This window comes from Petaurus breviceps, unplaced genomic scaffold (assembly GCF_028583685.1).
Source record: "Petaurus breviceps papuanus isolate PSGF00001 unplaced genomic scaffold, PetGlider_PUasm1.0 90734, whole genome shotgun sequence".
NCBI lineage: Eukaryota > Metazoa > Chordata > Mammalia > Diprotodontia > Petauridae > Petaurus > Petaurus breviceps.
Genome location: NW_027187327.1, coordinates 9,425,499 through 9,437,715, shown reverse-complemented (window position 1 = coordinate 9,437,715; position 12,217 = coordinate 9,425,499). Strand labels below are relative to the sequence as shown.

General features: G+C 38.5%; 1 protein-coding gene across 1 annotated transcript in view; it reads right to left on the bottom strand.

Moving 5' to 3' along the window:
• Positions 1 to 2,050: 2,050 nt before the first annotated feature.
• Positions 2,051 to 12,217, bottom strand: part of IMPG1 (interphotoreceptor matrix proteoglycan 1) — a 128,089-nt gene continuing 117,922 nt past the window's right edge. The window contains exon 14 of the mRNA XM_069067051.1: positions 2,051 to 2,265. Within this exon, the coding sequence (XP_068923152.1) occupies positions 2,051 to 2,265 (215 nt within the window). The remainder of the gene's footprint in view (positions 2,266 to 12,217) is intronic.

The window sequence follows — 12,217 nt, the reverse complement described above, 5'->3', positions numbered from 1 at the left end:
CCACTAATGTCCTAACATCTTCATATATGCCTCACTGCTCACTAGAACAACAGGTGTGTCCCTGAACTCTTAGTTCCCACAGAAACAGCAGGTGTGTCCATATGATGGGAACCTAGCTACTGCCTCTACCTGGTCACTGCCCCCAGACCCATTCCCACAGAAAGAGGTGTGTTATTGTATTCAACCACAATCACATCATCTATCTAGCCCAAGACAGGACCACAATAGCTAGCCAGTTGGAGGGCAGAATGACCAGAATGTTTAACCACCGAACCATAGATGGAACCCCTCCTCCATTACCTAATCCCTTAACAAACTTCTCCTGTTTTTAAAATATTAATGATATTCCTCTAGTCTATGTAAATTTCTGTTATACAATTGCATCTTTAACCTATAAAAATCCATCTTGCTTTCTCTAAAGTTGCTGGTTCCTCTTGGAATTTAGCCCGCTTCATGAGAGGTGTCAATCTCAATAAATGCCTATACTTGGATTAGAGGTGGTCTGACTCTGGATTCTTTGAGATGGTTCCATCATGAAACCACAAGAGTTTTAGGGTGGGCAGAGACCACACCTCAACAGTTTTTGGCATCCTTGGGTTTAAACTTCAACAGTACTACCTTTGGAGTGACCTAAGTAAACTAGTACTAAGTAAACTTAGTGAAACTAAATTCAGGAGTTTCTGAGTTTGAGAGTTAAGGGACTGGATTATTTAGAGTGAAAATAGCATAACTTGGGGAGGCTAGGTGGCACAGTGAATAGAACACCGGCCCTGGAGTCAAGAGGACCTGAGTTCAAATCCAGCCTCAGACATTTTACACAAAAACTATCCATGTGACTTTGGGAAAGTCACTTAACCCCAATTGCCCATCCCCCCCCCCCAAAGCAAATAGCATAACTCAGATTTGTAAGGGAAGTTGTTGTTCAGTTGTTTCCAACTCTTCATGACCCCATTTGAGGTTTTCTTGGCAAAGGTGCTGGAGTGGTTTGCCATTTCCTTCTGCAGCTCATTTTATATATTAGAAAACTGAGGCAAATGGGGTTAAGTGACTTGCCCAGAGTCACAGAGCAAGTTCAGTGTCTGAGGCCAAATTTGAACTCAGTTCTTCCTAACTCTGGGGTTTGCCCTCTATCCACTTTGCCACTGTTATGTTCTTACTAATATTATTGACTGAATTCAAGCTATATAGATTGAAATCATTGTAACAGTAAAGACTTCTCTTGCTTTCCTCATAATCAATTTAAAAGCAACCTTAGTTCTTTCCCCACTCCCTACATCTTATTGATAAAGAAATGGAGATCCAAAATGGTAGACTAAGTTGTCCAAGGTCACAGAGTACTGTAAATACTAGAATAGAAATTAAAAAACTAGATCCTTTGTTTCCAAATCCAGGGCTTATCTCATTTGACCTAAATATAAGACAGAATTGAATTTAAGACTATTTTACTTTGAAGGAAAAAATGTTTTAAACTATCAAAATACCCACCACCATACAAAATACTAAATCTTATTTATGCCACTTAATATCAGAAAACAAATCTTTATTCACAAATATTATAACCCTACTCTATTTCTTGGTTTCCAATCTAAGGGAAAGCAAAAGTAATGTTTTAATTTGTAAGAGGGAAAAACAAGCAATTTCTAGAAATGTTTCTGTAATGTGTCTCCTGTAAGAAATGGTCTCAAGAAAGACAGAGTGTATTAGTCCTCACTGAGTAGATAATGTGGGGATTGAAATTCAGGGTCAGTCAAGTAAACAGGTCCAGTACTGAGCACTCTTTGCACTTTCTACATTATATATTTAACTGTTTGAACTTTGTGAATATGAAAATAAGTTGTGATCTCACAACTTTGCCTTCTAAAAAAAAAAGAAGCAGCTTGCTTTATAATTTATAGTTCAACTTTCTGAAATTGGCCTGAAATCTTTGGTCATTGGGCTGTAGCAAGTATTGCTGAAAGACCAAAAGGGAGTACTACATTAATTGCTTTGGACAGTGGGCTTTTCAAAATTCAAGATTTCCAGTACAATGTGTTCAATTCAATTGATTTGCCTACCTACAAACAGCTCCCTTTCCCGGAACCAGTTCACATTTTCCTCCATTCGTACAAAGGCCTGGATCCATGTCGCACAGGCTTTGACAGGGCAGTCCATCTTGGCTGACATAGCCTGGCTTACAAAGGCAGTCGGCCTCTTTTGTCCATTCATTCTTTATACACTGTGAAAATTCATCACATGCCATGAATTTGCATGGGTCCGCTTGATCAGCTGTAAGAAGAAGAAAATGTTTTAATGGATGCAATGATGCATAAACAATGTATTTAGCTAAACTCAAAGCTGAGAGATCAAAATATATCTGCTATTGCCACATTCATAGCATGTTTCCTAGTGGTGGAATAATAATTGCATTTAAAAAATAATCTCTTAGAGGCTATTGAGAATTTGCAGACAAAATAATACATATCACTTTAAAAATAATTATGTTTGACTGTCAGTAAATCTTTCTTTTTTAAGTAATCATTTCTGGTAGAGACAACTTATAAACCTGTAACTTGTCACAGAACATGAGTTTGATCATCTAAGTGTACACACACACATACACACACACACACACACACACACACAAAATCAGATACCATGGCATGGTATTTAGGTACAGGATTTTTGTTGTTGTTCAGTTGTGTATGACTCTCCATAACACTATTTGGGATTTTCTTGGCAAAGATACTAGAGTAGTTTGCCATTTCCTTCTCCAGCTCATTTTACAGATGAGGAAACTGAGGCAAACAGGGTCACACAGTTAGTAAGTGTCCGAGCCTGGATTTGAACTCAGTTCTTCCTGATTTCAGGCCTGTGCTCTATCTACTGTGACATTTAGCTGCCCTGGTATAGGATTATCTCTCTCTCTGTCTGTCTGTCTGTCTGTCTACCCACCCATCCATCCATCCATCCATCCATCCATCTCTCTCTCTAATATATACACATACACACATATGTGTATGTGTGTATATATACATATATAAAATGTATTATATGTAGTGTGTGCATTTTTATATATGTATGTGTACATGTATGTAGCACAGTCAGTCATTCCAAGTCTATGACTGGAAGATCTCCAGTAGGCCCTCCACCAAAAAATGTTCTCCCTTCCCTTCTCTCTTTACCATAGCTTGTTGCTGAGCCCAGAAACACTTCTATTAGAAAATCATTCTTTTGGATCAAGTCATTACCCTGACGCTGTCCATTTTTACATTCAGACAGAGTCATGGTATGTATTTTTATCATTGATTTCTCTATTTCATGCCTGTTCCACCCCCCCCCCCAAATTCCCTGAATAGATAGAATGATAGATTTTTAGAACTAGAAGGAACTTAGTGACCATCTCATACATTTCCTCTTACTTTATAAAGAAACTGAGGACCAGTATGAGAAAGTGACTTTCCCATGGACAGAACCAAAACTAGAACCTGGGTCTGCTGATTCCTATTCTAGTGTTCTTTCTGTCACACCACAGTGGCTGCCCCTAGATGTGGTGATATGTCATTTTATTATTGATCATTTACTCCTCAGTGTTTACGAGCTCATCAGATCCTTTAGTGGGAGCTGCTGATTTTGATAGAAACAAGGTGGGACAAATCACTTATCTGTGAGGGGTGCCGACAAAAAGGAGGAAAGTGAGACTGCTGAAAATCACTTTTACTGACTTCATGTTTTTGCCTTAGACCAGTCCTGCTTAGGTACTTATGCCAAATGTAAGAAAGAACAAATTTTTACCAACTATATGCCAGGAGAATTTGAATTTTGAGCTTATTATGTAAATAAAAGGTGCCAGAAACTATAAACATGAAATCAAATACTTTGGTCCTAAAAGAAAAAGTCAGGAAGATAATGACTTGCTTCCTCACACTTTCTGCAGTCTCTGTCTGTCTCTGTCTCTCTGTCTGTCTCTGTCTCTGTCTCTCTCTCTGGCACTGGGGGTTAAATGACTTGCCCAGGGTCACTCATCTAGTAAGTGCCTGAGGCTAGATTTGAGCTCTGGTCCTCCTGACTCCAGGGCCAGTGCTTTATCTGCTGTGTCACTAACTTTTTGCAATAACACTCATTCACTTTGAGAACTCCCATTTAGTTTAGAAAGTAGACTGGCTGCATTGCTAGTTAGGACATGTAATTCATGAGAATTGCACAAGTTTTCCCCAAAAAGTGAATCTTTAACTTACAAAGAGAGCTTTTTCTCTCTGAACAGCTTGGCCTACTTATATTCACAAAAGTGACGCAGCAGAGTGGGCTGAGCCCATCTGCCTCTCAGAAAGGAAGAAGGATAAATTAGATAAATGAATCATCCCTCCATTTTGTGACAGAATTGGGTATATTTTGAAGTACAAATACTCTAAAGCTGTGTGGATTGGTTTATGCCTTCCCTAATTTCCCCATGAGATTGAGAGATTGACTTGGGAATTCATCTAAAAATGAAAAATCTCCAAAGTGGGATGCTCGAGACTATCCACGGTGGGAAGCTAGGAAGAACATAACAGAACTATTTCTATTTTTTAATCTAAAAAAAGAAAGAAATTAAGCTTTACTAATACAAGGTATCCCCAAAGTCTTATTGATGAGGGCACAATATGGATTGATACCAGTGCCCTAAGTCTGTCCATATGTTATGCTGTCACATGTCACATATAATTCATGAGGTATCCTGAAGGAAGAGTCAGAGTTCTCTAACACAGAGGTTTTGCAGTGGTGTCCTTACTTTGTTACTTCTGTGTATTAAGATAGATTTAGATGAATGGTGGCAAATCTTGAACAACTGACTTTATGGAAAAAACGTATGCATGACACATTTTAAAGTTTAATTTGCATTATTAACTTTTTCTCCATCACTTTCTTGAATCTAGTCAACCATCAAAACAATAAATCAAATCTTCATTTGTCAATTTCCAAGGTGTAAATGTTCATACTGAAAATTTAACAATTGACTTTCTTGAGCAAATATGAGCTAGTTCTAGGACATTATTGGATGTATTGCAGATTAAATATATTTGTGGGTTTTATGATACGTTTTAACTCAATGAACCCTAACAAAATGGACAGGAAGCCTAAAAAGATCCCTGAAAAGACACCACATGTAGAAGATAACATTAATAATATGAACATAAGAGGGCAAAAATGAGATAGAAGAATGGACATTTCTACTCCTCACATAAGCTCTTTGTCACCTATGATATGGGTTTAAAAACAATGTAGATGTAATCATATCTGGCCAGAAGTCAGATGGAATTAATAACAGAGATTTGCTGGTTATCTTGTGGCAGTCTTCCAATTTAAAGATGGGTTTCACATTTTTATTTTATAAGAAGAAATAGTCTTCCAAATTTGCTAAGTTTTACTGCGATGACAATTGTCCATCACTAGTGTGCTACCTAACAGATATTTTTGAAAAAAGAAGAGTCCACAATCTCTGCCTTCATAGTAAAGACATTTTAATGAGTGAGCAAATAACTGCTTTTTGAAAGAAATGTAGTACAGAAAGAGTACTCTGAAAATGGATGTTTAGAAAAGTTTTCATCTTCAGGTGATTTTTTTTTGTTGCCTCATATAAGGAAGATAGGTTGCCTTAAAAATGCTGAAATCTGCACACTTTAAAAAATCTTGCGATAGAATTTTCCAACGTTAAAAAAATCGAAATGAAGAATTTTAGTAGATCTTGAACCCATTTGTTATAAATGCAAAAGTGCAACACTATCTGATTAGTTTGAACAAACTGATAACTTGCTAGCTAAAGTCTGGCCAAACTTTGCATAGTTGGCGGGTGGGATTGAAAACTAAATGTCATAATCTATTAAGTGCGGTTAATGATGCAAGCCTTCCATTTGTGTCCATGTATCTTTGGGAGGTGTCTTTTTCTGCTGTGACAACCATGAAAACCAAGTATTAAAATAAACTGAAATTAGAACCAGACCTTCAAATCACTATATTAAAAAAGTGTTAAACCATGATATTAAAAAAACAATGAACCATAGCTAATCACATTGTTCTTACAAAATATCATTATTTCAGGCAAAATAATGTTGAGGCAAAATCAAGATACAGGAAACATTTAGGTAAAAAAAATTGAGTTGCAGGTATTACGTGCTTGTTACTGGAAAGGCACAGAGAGGAGAAATGAGAGGAAAACATTACTTTTTAGAATTTCTTTTAGTTCTTGGAGGTGAAATTACAATTGGCATCTTTAGCCTGAATTCTACATTTCAAGGTATCTTCTAGGGGCCCACTAAGTCCCTCATGAGGATCAAATGATAGGACATACATCCAGGGGCTCCAGGAGGACAGATGTGACAGCCCCAGGAGCCTCAGATTGTATGTCCCCTGTGACTCATAAAGCCACCATCTCTGCTACTGACTCTGTGGCTATGGGGTTCCTCTGACATCACATCCTCGGTTACCTGGGCCTTATCACTATTTATGACCCCTGGCACTGCCTTTTGTGTGCCCTCCTGCTGGTTGACTGCTCAGGTTGGTCCCCAAGGGGCCTGGGGCTCCACAGCTGCCCCCCAGAGTACCTGTAGGCCCTCACACTCACTGCCCTGGCCTCCACTGCTGTTGTCAGGATAACCTTTGGGATGTGAGGCTGGCCAAAGATCCTTTCAGTCTTGGGATCCAACACCATAAGAGCAAGGAGATAGTGTTGTTAATGGAAGCAACTTGTGTTGTTTGAATTGCGCCCCAGTGAGACCACATCACCTACATAATGGGCTCACAAACCTCCTGACCTAGTCCAGGATCATGCTCAGTACTGAGGGTGAGATCATACAGTCTTCTCATCCTCAAAAGTGAGATCCTTCCTTCTCTAGCCTCTTCCTCTCATCAGTTAATTCCTCCAGGAACCTCCATCTTAAAGAAAGCTGCAATCATGTTAATTCCACTCCTCTCCCTGAGCTGCTTCTGACTCTTTGAACTTCTTTGGACACCATGCTCTAGTTTGGGCACTAATTATTATTATTATTATTTTGCTTTTTGGAGGGCAATTGAAGTTAAGTGACTTGCCCAAGGTCACATGGCTAGTTTTTGTGTTAAGTGTCTGAGGTCGGATTTGAGCTCAGGTCCTCCTGGCTCCAAGGCCAATGCTCTATTCACTGTGCCACCTAGCTGCCCTGGGCACTAATTCTTTCTAGCTTAGTTGAAGATAGCCTCTCCTTTATTTTTGCTGTTGCTCATTTCATATAGTCCTTGTTCCTTTCCATGTCTTTTTTTTTTTTTGTAGGCTCTGTGTATGTCTCTTTAAAAATTCCCACGTATGGGGGTGGCCAGGTAGTACAGTGAGTAAGAGCACCGGCCCCAATGTCAGGATGACCTGGTGATAGAATCTGGGCTCAGACACTTAGCACCCACCCAGAAACACCTGGTCGTGTAACCTTGAGCAAGTTACTTAACCCCAATTGCTTAAAAAAAAATTCCCAAGGATGATTCCTCAGTCTCATAGCTCAAATATCTTGATAGTCCAAAATCATACTATTTTTAGAATGTTTCATTTTTTTCAATTAACAATCTATTTTCTTTGCCTCCTACCTTACCCTATCCCTACTGAAAAAAAAGAGGAAAAATAAAACCTTATAAAATATGCATGATCAAGCAAAAGAAATTCCTGCATAAGTCATGTTCAAAAATATATGTGTCTCGTTCTGTACCCCAAGTCCATCACCTCTCTGTCAGGAGTTGCTAGCATGCTTTATTTCCAGTCTTTTGAAATTGTTATTGGCCATTGCATTGATCAGTATGCTGAAGTCTTTCAAAATTGTTAAAATTACTCTCAGTGGTCAGAGGGAATGTTTGTCACTGCGTTCTACAACGTCAGTTTGCCCATTAATTCTCAAACCAGTATCCCACACAGATACGTGTATACCTAATGTCTTTCAAGGCCTAGTGCCCACACAAGTTCTATTTTGATGCTCCCGCTTTTAGTGACAATACTGACTTATCCCTATACATGTTGTTCCCTGTACCTCCAGCTCCTTCAGAGCAGAGTCTGTTTTGTTTTTAATCTTCGTATCTTCAGCCTACTACACTGCCTAGCACATCATTGGTAGGTCATAAAATATTTGTTGAACGAATGAATAAATGTATTTCAGATTTCTTAAAATAAATATCACCTATCATACAATCTCCATAAGGAAGACAGAGGATACCTTTGGGATATTAATCAGTCAATCAAAGATGTTTAATTAAATATAGTATTTTATGAATGGGACTAAAGAAAGTCTTAGGATGTTAGAATAGAAATGGACCTTAGGAAACATCAGGCCTTAGAAAACATCCCTGGCTTCATTTTACAGGATATGGGAACTGAAGCCCAAAGAATGGAGTGGCTATTTTGAGGACGTAAAACTAGTTAGGCAGAGAGTAGACTTAGTACCCAGGTCTCCTGACTCTCGGTCTGTTAGTCTTTCTTTTACATCCCAATTTCTCGGTGGTCCATGATCTTGAAAGAATGCACTGTATTTACTACATAATTACATGGAACTGAATTCTTCAAACATTTATTAAGCATCTGCTATGAGCTAGATACTGCATGAAAAAATTCTTTGTCAATGAAGCTGGCAGGAAAATTAAAATTTTCTCATCTCAGCCCAGTGTTCCACTTTATTGATGTTTCCTTAGTAGAGTCTCCTGGCACCTAGATATTTATAAAGAGGTCTGTTGTGTTCATTATTTTAAATTCTAAAAATCTAAGCAAGTTGCTTTGGGGCCTGGTTTGCTCTATAGATTTTTTCCCCTTGTACTGATTCTTAATATCCACTAGATGGCTCTCTATTTCAAATAAAACCTTGAAAATTGCCTTAAGATCGTGTTTAAAAGTTTTATGTACCTGAACTGATTTCTGTGACCTTAAAAAATCATTGGTAGTGGCAAGGAGGATGAAACAAGAGAAAAGGAATGTGTACCATTGCAGAAGGTAGCTCTTATGGAAAGGCTGATGTAATCATACTTACTTAGTAATTACAATTGTTCAGCAACTTCCCAGCTGGTGAAATTTGTGTTTGAGTAAGTCCATTCTTACAGTCTCTTAGGATTTGCCAAGCACAGTGGCATATAAAAATCCCTTCTATAGTCTCCCAGTCAAGCAGATCTACTGCCTTTTAAATGATATGAGAGTTCTATCATCTAGCTTTTCTAGAAGGCTGCAGAATCCTGCATTATTAAAGTACCCCGATTTCATATAAGACAAAGCAGTCGGGGAACCTGATGAGTCTTGTGCTTGTATCCAGTGGGAGGGCCTACGAATATTAGGGAATGGGGAGTAGCATTTTCCCATCTGTGTTCACCGAGGGTGATGGAGCCTGCTGTCTCCTGTTCTTAGCTGGAGGGCACTTGAGAAGGTAGCTGCTGCAGAATCCATAAGATGGGTGCTTAATCCTTCTTCTACATTGCCTTGACTGTGCAAAGAGTACCTACCTCCTGGTGGCAAGCATGTCGTAGGCAGCTTGTCCACGCCTGTTCACATTTTCCTTTGTATGGAACAGTGGCAGTTTTAGGGGCTTGTGGTCCAGTACTTAGTCAAGTACTTGGCACATAGTAGGCACTTAATAAAGGTTGACTGAATTGAATTGTCCTTACCCCCCCCCCCCCCACTGCCTCTTAGAATGCCCAGTTTCCTTCATGGCTCAAACCTTCTTCAATATCTCAAATTCCAAGGACTTCTTTCTAATCTCTTTTTGCTATTTAAATCTTGGGATAATCCCTTCCATTTTTTTCTCTGGGTTAAGAAGAGACTGCTTTAAGCCATTAGACTACAAATCTCAAAATACTTCAGCACTGACATGGGAGATATTAAATATGTAGGTTTTGAACTTCCTGATGGAGTGAAAACTCCCAGGAGTAGATACTGTTTTACTGTTTCTTTTTCTTTTCTATTGCATCCCCGTTTTGTAGCATGGCAAATTGTAGGTCTGTAATATATACTTGTTGATGGTTCCCACAATCAGAAATTCTCTCTCTCTCTCTCTCTCTCTCTCTCTCTGTCTCTGTCTCTGTCTCTCTCTGTCTCTCTCTGTCTCTCTCTGTCTCTCTGTCTCTCTCTTCTCTTACACACACACATACACACACAGTTACACTAAATAAGTCTTTTGTCAGTTTGTTGCATACTTAATGTCTGTGGAGGTAATTGTAACGCCTCTATCACTCTGCTGCTATATATCTAGTCAGGAAGAAGCTGATTTTGAGGCTAAGGACCCACTGGGTATCTATGTAACCGATATTAAAGTATTATTCCATCAGGAAAAAAGAGATGTTCAAAATGGGTTATAGAGGATGCTGACAAATGATGACTACAAAACATTCATTCATCCCACTGGAGTAGATAATGACTTTTTAAAAATTACTGACATTTAAATAAATTTTGGAATATATATTTATTGACCTTAACTGATAAACTGATGGTTTAGTTCACAAGGGTAAGATACAGAAAGAGTTATTATTTGATTATTTCCTCATATTATCCATTTGATTCTACTTCTACTGAACCATAATAGCAGTGTAGGTGACCCTGAATTCTTGAAAGCTGTAGGTATGAATTGTAAACTCTGATAGATTTTACTAAATTGGAAGACTTCAAGTATGGTCCTAATGACGGATGGTAAATGAACCCTCAGAGGATTTTTCCATCTAAATATGGCGAGGTACAACACCAAGAGGCTGGTTATCAAGTGATTGAAAAAAATCACGTATTCAATCATGAAGACCACAAAGTCGCTGTAGAACATTTCTCTAACATCCTGACCCCTTACTCCAATTGATAGGGTCTCCATTTTGGGATGGAATCAGGCTGGTCATGCTTCATTCTTCTTCTGGCTATGGTTTTGACTCTCCAGACTTAGCTCCCATTCCCCTATATGAATACCTTCTTCACTTTCTCCCTCTCCTGCTCCCTTCTTAGAATGTCTTCCCCTATTAGAATGCAAGCTCCTTATGATCAGGGTCTGTCTTTTTTGGGGGCTTGAATTTGTATCCCCAGTGCTTAGGACAGTGTCTGGTACATAGAAAACAGTTAATAAGTGCTGTTGATGATTGATTGGTGGAGTTATGACCTGCATTAGTGAATTGAATGTGAAACATTTTCTTGAATGAATGAGAAAGCAGTTGTTAAGTGATTACTGTGTGTCAAAGACTATGTTAAATTCCTGGCATGGAAATAAAAACCCAGTCGGTCTCTGCTCTCAGGAAACCAATTCTAATAGGGAGAGACAAAACACATAGGAAGGTTCAGTTGAAGAGCAGATGGAAAATGCCACTGGCTTGTAGGGTGCAGTAGCAAGGCAATCCTATCCTAAGCTTTACCATCCTTTCCACTGAAAGAACCTTGTCTATTTCCATTATTGAACCCTTTGACCATGCCAAGGGCTTTGATCCTCTTATGTGAGATATTGAGTTGATAGAACCATATCTATTAATGATGTTAAACCCTTTGAAATTGCCAAGGATTTTGATTCCCTTGTATGGGATATTGAATTGATGAGATAGTAATTTGAAGATATATTGTAGTAGAAGGAAGGACACAAGCATTTATTAAGTAACAACTAAGTGACAAGAAATGTGCTGTGTTTTTATAAGTATTTTCTCTTTTGGTCTTATTATATTAGGAGCTTCTCTAGGGCAGGAACTGTCTTTTGCCTTTCTTTGTACCCCCAGTGCTTAGCACATTGCCTGGTACATAGTAAATGCTTAATAAATGTTTATTGACTTACTGACTGATTCTCATAACAACCTGGAAGGTAGGTGCTATTTTACAGTTGTGTAAATTGAGTCAGACAGAGGTTAAATGACTTGCCTAGGGTAACATAGTGAATGAACTTCTTAGCCTGGATTCAAACTTAGGTCTGTTTGACCCCAGGCCCAGAATCTATCTATGGTACTACCTTGATGCAGCTTAGCCTCTTACTAGCTATATGAACTTGGGCAAGTAAACATCTCAGAATCTCAGTAACTTTATTGGCAAATAAAAAGAATGCTCACATTCCCCACCCTATAGTATTACTCTGAGGATTAAGTGAGTTAATACACCTGGAAGCATTTTGTGATTTTTAAAAAAGTATTTTATAAATATAAGGGATTACCAGCTTCATTTCCCTGAGCAAGTCACTTAACCCTCTCTGCCTCAGTTTCCTTATCTGTAAAATAAGCTGGAGAAGGAAATGGCAAACCACTCCAGTATCTTTGCCAAGAAAAC